At 39.1% G+C, this 12,850-nt stretch overlaps 1 protein-coding gene across 1 annotated transcript in view; it reads right to left on the bottom strand.

The window, feature by feature from the left end:
- Nucleotides 1-12,850, bottom strand: part of TOP1 (DNA topoisomerase I) — an 86,340-nt gene that overhangs the window by 21,004 nt on the left and 52,486 nt on the right. Inside the window, exons 8-11 of the mRNA XM_082857828.1 lie at nt 11,533-11,645; nt 6,075-6,190; nt 2,671-2,792; nt 1,627-1,749 (exon numbers count right to left, since the gene is read on the bottom strand). Coding sequence (XP_082713954.1) covers nt 1,627-1,749; nt 2,671-2,792; nt 6,075-6,190; nt 11,533-11,645 — 474 coding nt within the window. The remainder of the gene's footprint in view (nt 1-1,626; nt 1,750-2,670; nt 2,793-6,074; nt 6,191-11,532; nt 11,646-12,850) is intronic.

Genomic DNA, 12,850 nt, shown 5'->3' with positions numbered 1-12,850 from the left:
AATTCAGATAAAGGAAAACCTAAGAGATTTTTTTTTGGCCGCACGGGCCCCCTATAGTGGAAGTGCAGAGTCCTAACCCCTGGACTGCCAGGGAATTCCCAGAAGACCAAAGAGATTTTTCAAGCTTAAATACAATAAAATTCCCATGTGAACAGTATTTCACGTGGGTTTTCAAGTGCAAAGAAACCTGTTATGGATTCTTTCCTAGTACATGCGTACATATATTTTATACTGTGATCCTTGCTCCAAAGATGGAATGATTTGGAGCCTCCCTACCCTCTGCTGACTCTTCCTTCATATTATACTCAGCAATTCAATTTAAGTAAGTCCTGCTGCCTTGTATGTAGATAAAAATCCACAACTTGCTGGCAACAGGTGTCCTTGACAAGGCTCTGACATGGTATTACTTAAAAAACCTCCCCAGGGACGTCCCTGGCAGTCCAGTGGTTAAGACTTGTGCTCCCAATGCAGGGGGCCCAGGTTCGATACCTGGTCAGGGAACCAGATCCTGCATGCCACAACTAAAAGATCCTGCACGTGGCAACAAAGATCCCGCGTGCCACAACTAAGACTCGGCTCAGCCAAATAAATAAATAAAACAAATACATAAATATTAAAAAAAAAAAACCAAAACAAACCCTCCCTAAAGTGGTTTTTAATTTGAAAAACACCCCTGAAGTGAAAAATAAACCAAATTTCACTAATTGGGAATACTGGAGAAAAGACTAAGCTGAGACTAAAAAGCCTGGTGCAGGGACGATTCTTATGATCCCTATAGTAACTCCTAATTTTTTAAACTGAAGGTCAAATAGGCACCCTCAAACAATGAGTTACATAAAGACAATGGCCTAAATTATATAAACATGCAAGTTTAATATACTGAAACTACAAGGCCTTGAAGTGCAAAGAATTCCTTAAACTCCTTAACTCCTAGCCCTCTGATTCTAGATAGAAAATGTTTTAGGCTTGAGGGCCATACAGTCTCTGCTGTAATTACTCAACTCTGCCACTGTTGCATGAAAGCAACCATAGATAATAGGTAAACAAGCAGATGTGGCATGTTCCAATAAAACTTTTCTACAATAACAAGCAGCCTATCTATAGCTTGCCTACCAGTATTCTAGAAGAAAGTGACATCCCAGCTGGATACTAGAAAGATCCTTCAGGAATGAGGTTGGCCACGGCTAGAAGACGAATGAGCATGCCTAGATTCCAGAGTAAAATACGTCAAAGGAGTGTGTGTGTGTGTGTGTGTGTGTGTGTGTGTGTACACACATGGCCAATATGATTTTATCTGTCTTAAATCCCTAACATCCAGGAGCCACTGTGGGTCAAATCTGCCCATCCTTAAATACTGTATTATTGGAGCTACTGGCTGGTTTTTAGATCAGCAGAACATCAGGGTTCTCATATTGAGCCATTAAACGTAGTGCTTATTCACAATTTTCAGTCTACATAAAACCCTTAAGAAATTCTAGACTTCACTAGGCTGAGAATCCTACGTCTTTAGTATAGAGCCATGTGAAATCATTAAAGTCAAAACTGTTTTGTAAGAAACAAGAAGAAAATTAGATAAACTGATCACTATTCTAAAATTCTCCAGAGGTTTAAGAAATTCTGCAGTACCAGTTTCTCTTCCTTGCTCATCTGCTTCCGAGCTTCTGTCTGGGCTTTGAAATACTGGCTCATCTGGGTAAAATCACATTTGGTGAGGTTGGTGATAACATTCTTCTCTTCATTGGTCATTTCCTAGTTAAAAGAAAAGGGGGAGACAGAAGAAGAAGAAGGTAAATAAACTAAAAAGCCCTCTGGTTTTTCTGCAGTTACAGCAAAGCATCATGTTTTCAGTCAAAGGGTATCTGGCGATGTAGTCAATCTAAACTTGTGAGTTTTGAAAAAAAAGGAACACGTTTCTTACTTCATTCTATTATAAATATGTATTCAATAGAAGAACATTCAAAATAACACTGAAAAGGGTAACACTCTTATGTAGCTTCTCGTACTCCTTGGCACACTGCCACAACCCCCTAAGCATATGAGTACTACAGCTGGGGAAACATGAATACACATCGTTCATTTTAGTAATGGGAGAAATATTCCCACATTCATTCTCTCCTAGAAACATCCTTGCTCTACTCACTTATTAAATCTTACTTCTAGAGCTATTCAGAAGGTAAACTTCAGCTCAGCCTCTGTTCATATTATCCACATTGAGAATAAGGAAATTGTTTAAAATCACGTAGGCAGATACAGGATAGATATGTGCTTTCAAGAGCAGAAAGTACCTAAAGCTAACAAGCATGAATCAAGAGGGAACAGCACAACATTAATGCATGTCTCTTTGCAATAGCAGACAGAGGGCAGTCCTGCAGAGGCAAACTTTGCTTTGCTCAGCTGGAGCTGAGGTTTTCTGTTTGGCCTAATCTGATAAACTACCCCCTACAGTCCTATGACAGCTGACAGGAAAGAAATATAGGTATTCTTGTTGGACAGAAAACCTATATAATACAGTAAATGAACAGAACCCCCTCTCCCAATTTTTTAATACAATAAAATTCATAAAACTCAAATTGTACATCAGGGACTTTTCTGTAAAATTACAATTTATTACTTAGTAGTTGATCAGTATTTTTGTAAGGTGCTAGGATATCAATATATAGGCTACAATACCTTTCTCCAGTCTTTAAAGAAATTTTTCCTAAATATTTCCTTAGTAGTATATTCATGGTCGAGCATTTTTGCAAAGAACGTAGCTACTTCTTCTGCTTTGGGGCTCAGCTTCATGACTTTACCTAGAGAAAAAAGTGGTTCCAAAAAATGAGGTGTAGTATTCATGTTCTGAGTATAAACACTGAGGCTCTGGAGACGTCTTCTTTAATAATGGTTTACCTTCCAAAGGTATGTATATAAAGGTCTGGTGACACGTGGTAACAACAATAACAACAAAGACAGTAGTATATTGATTTGTATCTACTTGTACGAATTCGCCTTCTCTGTATCAGATATTTACCTGGGTCATTCTCTGGAGACTATGCCAGTAAATTGTTCCCAGGAGCCTGCTCAGGACAGGGATGACCTGGGGGAGGCCCAGTCACTCTTCCTTTTCCTTTCAGCAAGCAGGGTCCTTTACACCTCTTCAATGGTTTTTAAAAATCAAATCCTCAGAGGGACTCCTGCCACTGCTAAGCTAAACAGCTTCTGTTCAAGAAGGGGAGGAAGGGATAGGGCAGGGAGTGGAAGAAAGGAATTGTGGGGAAAAGAAATAGGCATCTTTCTTCTTCAAAGTTAGGTGGGTGGAATATGAATTAAAAATATATATTCACAGCAGGCAAGCCCAGATATCCCATATGAAAAATCTAAGTAAGACATTCCTCTAGAACCTTGCTACTCAAAGTATAGTTCATGGACCAGCAGTATTGACATCACGTGGGAGTTTGTTAGAAGTGCAGCATCTCAGGCCCCACCCCAGACCTACTGACCAGAAAGTACATTTCAATGAGACCCCCAAGTGGCTTGTGTATACACTAGAGTTTGAGACGCCCTGGAACACAGGCATTATGAGGTTGCCTCTTTCAGGGAAACAGGGCTCATCCAGAACACAGGGATGACTGGGGTTCTTGGCATACACGTTTCTCCACTGCCTTACTATTACATAGGTACTAATAATTCACCAAGGATTTTCCCATTTATTACAGAAAACTAAAACTTAACCAGAAATCCATTCATTTCAAAACTAACAAGACATCTCATCTCATGATGGTTAGAAAGTTATTATCCCTGATTGTAGGGTTGATACAGGGAATTGCAGCTCCAAACTGAAACTTCCTTGGGTAGACAGAAAGAACCTGCTTGAAATTCATAATTTTAAAAGGCCAGCAGGTGGCGCGGCTTCCCCTCTCAACATTCCGGCTCCTTCCAAAGACGACACCTTGAGGAGAATAGGCTGGCTTTCAAGAGTTTCCTGCACTTCTTTAGAATTCCCCCACTCAAGTCGGAACCAGTGTTGCCAGTTAAGATGTAACATGCTTCCAATATAAAGGAAACCATTAAGTCACTAAGAATAAAATAAAAGGCAAGAAAGAATGTAAACCGTTCTCGGGTATGTCTGGTATACTCTTTGGGAAATTTTACTGAATTCTGTTCCAATAGAGAACAATTTTGACGCCTCCTGTTTTAGATGAGCTGTCAAATGATGAAATGACAGCTCCCAGCAGTAGAAGGGTAGGAGGATGACTTAAAGGTTCCTGACAGTGGTAGTGCTTTGTAGAAAAGGCTGAGCTCCAGGAATAAGAAACTGCTGAGTCAGAGCTGAAAACTGGAGTTTCTTAGAGGCCATTCACTGCTTCAGCCAGTCCGTTCCCCACCTCCCTGGCAAGCGCTAAAGGAGTCTGAGAATTCTCTTCCCTAGAGAGCAGGCAGAACTGACAGTATCACTCTAGACTAGTAAGTCAAATACAATTTCTTGACTTACTGCAGTGTGGGACTTTACCTAATCAAAGGGAAGAGATCTGAGAAACAGCAAATGAGAAAATGTGAGAGCCCTGGAGCTGGAGATCCTATAAAGGACGACCAGGCAAGAATTCCCATCTTGGAAAGTAAGAGAAACCCAAAGGCTAAAGAAGGGAATCTAGCTTTCCTTCAAATCACTTTGGACCTCAGAGTTAGGCTTTACCAGTTGAGCATCTAACGCTCTTGATAAACCCATACTAGGGTTACAGAATACCTGAACTTTTATGATTATCTAAGGCTCTTTCTGTTCATTAGAGTTTTAGCTTTGAGTCACACTGAAGAGTCTCCAGGAATGACCCACTGTGAGGGCTGACAGCAGAACTCTGTACTCTTGTCCTGTGTTGTCCAGTCAACATAGGTCAGAATGTTTATCTGATGTAAGCATTTGTCACTGAGGCTATAAGGTCCTGCTAGATGGCACAGTCCATGAGATCAGGGATTTGTCAGTATTGTCGCTGCTGGGTCTTGGTGTCTGAATACAGGCACGCTGAATAAATACAGTTTAAAAAAACGAATTCCAGCTTGCCAAGTTTGACATGTTCCTCACTTGCAAGACCCGGCCTTTCAGTATAAACTACTACCCTTGACCTATAAGCATCCATGGCCTGAGGTCACTGCTCGTGGACACAGAGATATACCAGAACTCTGAGTGTTCACCACTGATGCTTTTCAGCAGTCCTCCTGGCCCAGTGTTTCTCAAAGTTTGGTCAGCAGACCACTTGGTTCAGAAGCACCCAATATCACTCAACACCAATTAAATGGGCCCAGATCCTCTTGGTGAATCTAAAGCACATGAGAGTTTGAGGAATAATGCTCTAGCCATTTCTGGAGAAAACTCTTGGAATGAGGGAAATCAGCTGAGTATTACTATCTGCATACTGCTATATGCCAATAAGGGAGCATCAAAGACTACTCTCAAAATGTTCAACCCAAGGACAGAAATACCAGTGACAGTTAACAGACAATTCTGAGGGTTCTAAGAGAACTAGGCAGGATATTTCTTCAGAGCAGCTCATCAGACTTGACTGCATAAAGGGCAAAGGCATAGTGTTGTGCTGTGTAGAGTGATAGACACCTATTAGCCCTACCTAGATGTTGATGGCAGACTAATTAATCCTCAACCAAGTACTAAATACTATTTCTAGCAATGAGCAGCTTGTCAGCTTGCATTATGTCACTAAAATAAAATACTACCATTCAAGTCAGGCTTTTCCAGTAACTCTTACAAAGAGTAGCTCCTTAGAAGTGAAGTTCAGATAAAAACGTTAGGCTTGTGGACCAAGTGCTGTGACCTATGTAGATGGACCTTTTTGGGACCATGTCTCAAAGGGAGACAAGGGAGATAAGACAGCCCCTTTCTCACGGCACTTTTTCAGCACCAAATGGGCCTTTTAAGAGTTAAGTAAACACCTGAGAGCCCTTTCCCCAAACCATACGATGACAATAAAACAAAATGAAACAAACAAAAAGGATTATACAGCACAAGATCCTTCCTCACTTTCTATTCCTAAATAGAAGCAGACTCTTTCCTTGGCCAAGAATTGGACAACCTTAGAACAACTCACCATCATAGTAAAACTTGACATTCTCTGGAAGAGGTTCATATGGTGGAGCAAATACAGGACCTTTATGTTCTAGGAATTTCCACTTGATGCCTTCAGGATAGCGCTCTTCTTCCCACCTTTAAAAGACAAAGTACAACCTCATTTAGTGATCACTTCACCTAATATAGAGATTATCACCTATTAAATGCCAAAATAATTATCTGCTCAACTGATTGGTGCTCTGGAATGACTCTCGGCCCCACATTCAAGGCCTGGGTCAAAAAAAGCCAGAATCCTTCACTTTGTAAAAGCCAATACTCACAACAAATATGATGGAATAATCAGTTGAATGGAGGAAAATACATTTCAGCAGTTTAGTCCAAAGATATTGAGTACATGAGATCATTATTCAGCAATAAGTAGGGGATATGGACATGGAAACAACTGTTTTATCACAATGATATAACAGTAAGCCACAACGGTGTACATGACAGAGGTATTATTTATACAGCTGATATAAAGGAAAAGGCCTCCTGGGAATGGAGATACCAGGTGAAGGTGTAAGGGAAAACAACCCTTTGAGAAAGTACACAATGACTATCATCCCATGTAATAGCTCCCTAGTATCCTTCAAATACTCAGACCATATTAAAAACATCCCTATTATATCCAAAAAGTATTTTATAGACTAGGATACAATTAAGGACCACACACTGCAATTGGTTGATATGTCTCAAAGTCTTTCTTTCTCTAGAATTAGACAAACCTTCTCACCACCACCACCACCATTTTGTTTTTTAAAGAGTCAGTCAGTTGTCTTACAGATAGAATACTTTAAAACTTCACAGATTTTAATCTTTGGTATTCCTATCTTAAAATGAAAAGTCCTACAGTTCTACAGAATTATTCAGGAGGCCAGTTATGCATATTCTATTACTTCCTGTCATCTTCCAACGCCAATGTTTTAAAGTTCAGAAACATCAAATAAAAATTACATGTATCAAACACTGTGCTGTAACAATAGCATTACTATAAAACCAAGGTCAATATATATGGTCAAATAATTTTTGACAAGGGTGCTGATTATTAGGAAAATGTAAATCAAAACCATGAGGTAGCACTCTCACCCACTAGGATAGCTATTCTTAAAAAACAAAAACAAACCAGAAATAACAAGTGTTGATAAGGATGTGGAGGAACTGGAACTCTTGTGCACTGCTGGTGGGAATGAAGCGGGTGCAGCTGTAGAAAACAATATGGCGGTTCTTCAAAAAGTTAAACATAGAATTACCATATGATCTAGAAACTTCACTCCTGGGAGTACACTCAAGAGGACTGAAAGCAGGCATTCAAACAAATATTTGTACACAAATGTTCACAGAAGCACTATTCACAACTTCCAAAAGGTAGAAACAACCTAAGCATCCATTAACAGATGAGTGGATAAATAAAAAGTAGTCTATACATACAATGGAATATTACTCAGCCTGAAACAGGAAGAAAATTCTGACATGCTACAACATGAATGAACCTTGCGGACATTTTCTTAAGTAAAATAATCCAGCCACCAAAGGCCAGATATTGTGATTCCACTGATACAAGGTACCTAGATTAATCAAATTCACAGAGACAGAAAGTAGAATGGTAGTTACTGATGGCGAGAAAAGGGGGAATGAAGGAGGGTTATTGTTTAAAAAAGAGTTTCAGTTTTGCAAGGTGATGGGAATTCTGGAGACAGAAGGTGGTGGGGATCACTGCACAACAAAGTGAATGTATTATAATACCACTTAACTGCACACTTCCCCCAGAATCTTTTACTCTCCAAATCAGAGAAAATACGTATGTATGGATGGATGGATGGATGTGTGTACGGAGGTGAGAGAAACTGCAAGAAGCCTATCTATAGCAGTCACAGAGTAACTGTATGGGGATCCAGAGCACCATGTTTTCCTTTATCCTAGAACTTGGTTCCATTCTTCTCATCAACTCCACTGTTTTGTTTTCGTTTTTTGGTTTTGGCCGCGCAGCACGGCTTGTGGGACCTTAGTTCCCTGACCAAGGATCAAACCTGGGCCTACAGCAGTGCAAGTGCAGAGTCCTAACTACTGGACCACCAGGGAATTCCCAACTCCAGTGCTTTTTAATTAAGATTCCAACTTTTTATAATTCTTTCTATTCCGTCACATTCATCCTGAGGGCTCACGGTAACTTCTTAACCATTTAAGCAAATTAAGAGATGCACTCAACACTAAACCTCAGTTTAAACAGAAAGAAAGAACATAACCTATGACACATGCTGATATCATTGGATCAGCAACTACTACTATACAAATAAAAATAGTAGTGTTGGCCTTTTAAGGCCCCCATCAATGGTTCACCAACAAAGTTAAGAAAAACATGTACTTAATCACACTTAACACCATCAACAAACTCCCCAGTTTCTAGATATTCTCATGAAGAATCATCTGTTTAGAATAAACATGGGACTTATGTTCCAACAGGCCAACCCTGACACAAAAGTACACTCAACTCAAAGCAGCACTGAAACCCTATATAGCTACAACGAGTAACAGTTAAAAATAGGGGGAGCTGGGACTTCCCTGGTGGCGCAGTGGTTAAGAATCCTCCTGCCAATGCAGGCGACATGGGTTCGAGCCCTGGTCCGGGAAGATCCCACATGCCACAGAGCAACTAAGCCCGTGTGCCACAACTACTGAGCCTGCATTCTACGGCCCACACGCCACAACTACTGAGCCTGTGTGCTGCAACTACTGAAGCCCACATGCTCTAGGGCCCATGTGCTGCAACTACTGAGCCCATGTGCTGCAACGACTGTAGCCCATGTGCCTAGAGCCCGTGCTCCGCAACAAGAGAAGCCTGCGCACCACAAATAAAGAGTAGCCTCAGCTCGCCGCAACTAGAGAAAGCAAGTGTGCAGCAGCGAAGACCCAATGCAGCCAAAAACAAACAATTAATTAAAAATAATAAAAAATAAAAATAAATTTAAAATTTTTAAAAAATAGGGGGAGCTGGTTTTAATAGGTTTCTATGAATGAGCCTGAGCATTACTGCCACCACTTGTAACATTGTTTCTATGGAGAAAATGTGACACAGTAAAGAAACCCACAGGGATCCCGACCATTTTCCCATTCCCAAAATTACCAAAGAGGGAGAAAAGGCTCAAAGCTGGCTTGTTTTTTGGCAGGATGAACAAGTCTATGACTCTGGGGGGGAAGTGAAAGATCTACACATTTACCAAACTGGTAAAGGGTGTTAATTCTTTTAGTGAGATAGCAAGAGAGGTAGTAAAAATGAGAGTATCTGCCATTTAAGTTCACTGACTAGGCTCTCAGTGACAGTCACTGAGGACTTGACCACCGACTTCAGAGTCTAACAGGTAAGCCTACAGTGACAGCAGGAAAGGGCAAGCGATAGGTTAAGAGGCCAGTCATTCCTGTTCTCTACTTATAAAAACTTACAGTGGTACCTTCAAGCATTGTGCTTAAGAATGCACACGATTTAACAACCAGACTTGAGAAAGGCATGCATTGGAGGCTGTAGCAAAGATTACTCAGCCCCAAACCTACCATCTTCAATGGTCCCACTTAAACCAAAACAAGAATAAAAACCATAGGTCACAAATCTCTCAGAATTAAAGTGTGGTAACACTGACAAGAATTTCAACCACAGAAGCAAAATCAGGCTATTAGACCCTTCAAGGATACCTAATTGCACACACAAAAGGCTGGACTAGAAAAAGAGTACATCTGCTTCCAGGCCCAATAAGAGCCAGGGCTCCAAAGGAAGGGGGAAGGCAGCAGAGAGCCTGTGATGACAAAGAAAGTACCTTGTTCACTCAACAAACTTACTGAGCACCCTACCACAGGACCCAGAGACATAACAAACTGACGAATTACTAACTCACCACTCCCAATAATAACCCCTGATTTATAGAATCACTTAATTTCATCTTAAAAAAAATTTTTATTAAAGGTCATAAAAACCTTTCAAAATTCCATCACTAAAAACTTTGATTAATTTCAAAGGAAAAAAATGAAATAAAAATGAGGAAAATAAAAACACATGTTCTTTAGTTTTCTGACCGACCCCAGAAAGGCCCAGAGTTCCTTTGCTCTGTATTTTTCCTTTACACTTTCCTTTTTTAACCCCACATATGTCCACACCAACAATGCCGATTGCACAGCTGTGCTGAGCCTTTCTGCCACTGCAGCTCTGCTCCTCTCAGCCACCTCTCTGGACACTGATGTTTCCCCTTTGCTCAGAAGTACTGGTGAGATTACTGTTCTCTATTACAAAAGCCATAGAGTAAATGCATACCAATGGGTCTGGAACTCTACATACCAAACTACAAATAGTGGATACCTCAAAGCTAGAAAAGAAAAATGGGAACGGAAGAAAGAAGGAAAGGGAACAGTCATTTTTTTCTAACTCGTATACCTCTGAATCATTGGAATTTTTTCAACATAAACACAAATCATGTATAGTATAGATGTAATGGCTAAATAATACAAAGTTTTAAGAACAGCCAGTATAAAAAATACAAGTTTATTTCAAAACTCTAAACATCTAGAAATAACCTGTTATTGCTAAACTGTCCTCCATTGAAGATTGTCTGAATCTTCACTCCCCACAGTGAAGAAGAATGCCTGTTTTTTTCTCATATTTACAACCCTAGATGTTTTGGTACTTACTAATCTTTCCTAATCTGTGACACATTAAACAAAAAGATGTTTCATTTATTATTTTTCTTTGCATCTTTCTTTGCTACTTGTGAGGTTCACCATATTTTAAGGTGTTTGTTAATCATTTATCTTCTTTAATGAGTTGCCTTTTCCTCATTTTTCTATCAGACTATTCCTTTCATTAACTGTTTTAAAAGACCTTTTTTTTTCATATTAGGAATCTTAGCCCATTGTAGTACAAATATTTTCCTTTAGGATTTTTTTTTTAATGGCATGAGTTTGTTGATTTGCCATATAGAAGATTTTAATTTTATCAAATTTATAAATATTTTCCTTATGGCTCTGCTTATATGTCTTGCTTCAAAAGGTCTTCGTTATTCTACAATTATAAAAATATTCACCCAGGTTTTCTTGTGGAGGTTTCTTTTTTTTAAACAAATAGGCAATTTCCCCAACAAGATTTATAGAACAATCCATCTTTTCCCCTCTCATTTTAAACGCAACTTTATTCATATGCTAAATTTCCATATATATATATAGGACTTCTATAGTTCAACAGGGTGGGACATAGTATTGAGATCCAATAGGGTAAGAGGTAGTTAATGTTCTCACTAGGTCCTGCAAAACTTATTTCAGAATGTTATTCCAGAGAGATTCTTTTAAGTACTTCCCTCCTCCCACAAATATCAAGCTATTCATTTTAATACTCAATATTCTTGTTTCATTAGGTTGTAGAATAAAAGAGCTAACATTTTAACCCAGTGCTGAAATATTACCATTTCCACTTTTGTTCCTCTTCTTTCTTCGGCTTCTTTTTCTTACTATCTGGCTCAGGAACTTTTTTATCTTTATCTTTATCCTTATTCTTGGGTTTTTTCAATTTACCATCCTACAAAGAAACATGGTGAGAAAGCACTTAAATAAGGACCAATTACACTTCTGGAAGTAGTTTTGGGGAGCCATTAGACAGAAAAACTGGAATCATGGAATATGAGAACTAGAGAAGTTCCTGAGTCCAATACTCTCAATTTGACAGACGAATAAAAATTTATTGGTACTTTTCTCTAAAGCGGTATTTCCTAAAACTCCCAGACACATTGATTACCTGAGAAAGTAGTTAAAAACATTCATTCTGTAGGAGAAAAGCCTGGGAAATTGTATTTTTTTAGCCTCAGTGGAGTTTGGGACAGAGTAATCCCAGTGTATTATCCTCACTTATTTTAAAATCTACTCATCTTTAAACCTCTTCTAATACCACCAAATAACAGGTACAGGAGACTTTTAATGTATTAAATATACAATTTGAAAGGAAATTTCTGATTGAGCCTGGGGGGGAAATACTTTATTACTGCTATTTGCATACACAAAGTCATGAAGCAGTAAGCAAGCAAGTACTTGGGAAGCCCTACAACAATTACCAATTCCCATGATAGTATTTCTTTGAACTGTAACCCTAGATGAGCTGTCACAGTAGCACAGAAAAAGAACAAACATAAACAAGTATAATCCATCAATACAGGTGATAAATCTCAAAACACACACACACACACACACACACACATCCAGACAAAAATGTGCTATTCAACAGGTGGGGGTCCTGCTTAACAGAATCTAAACTCTTCTGAAGAATATTTTCCTTTGTCCTAACTATTCAATATAATTTAAGTCTTTATTCAGCAAGTTTTATATAGCTATGAAAAATGGTTTTGAGTCATCTTAAAGTCAGTTTCAGAATGGCAGAACTTGAAAGAACTTTATAGTTTGGTTTGACCTCTTCCAGTTATAGTCAAGGAAACTCTGAAACAGGTTTTGTCACTTGCTCAAGGTCAAAAAGCTGCTATTGACTATGATGAGAGCCCAAGTTTACCAGAAAAATAACAGAATGTGACTCATGGGAATGGCTGGAATATATAAACATTCTAGGACTACACATGATAGGATGGTAATCAGATAAACTCAGGGAAAGCAAATGGCCTCCAGTGTACAAAGAAGGGGAAAGGCTACAGTACTACACATAGTTTAAAATAGGAATGGAGAATATAAACGTGTAAGTATGTCTGGGAAGAGAAAATACTAGAGAATCTCATTAATTTA

Source organism: Leucopleurus acutus (genome assembly GCF_964270905.1).
Source record: "Leucopleurus acutus genome assembly, chromosome: 16".
Classification (NCBI taxonomy): Eukaryota; Metazoa; Chordata; class Mammalia; order Artiodactyla; family Delphinidae; genus Leucopleurus; species Leucopleurus acutus.
This window is presented reverse-complemented; position numbering and strand designations above follow the sequence as displayed.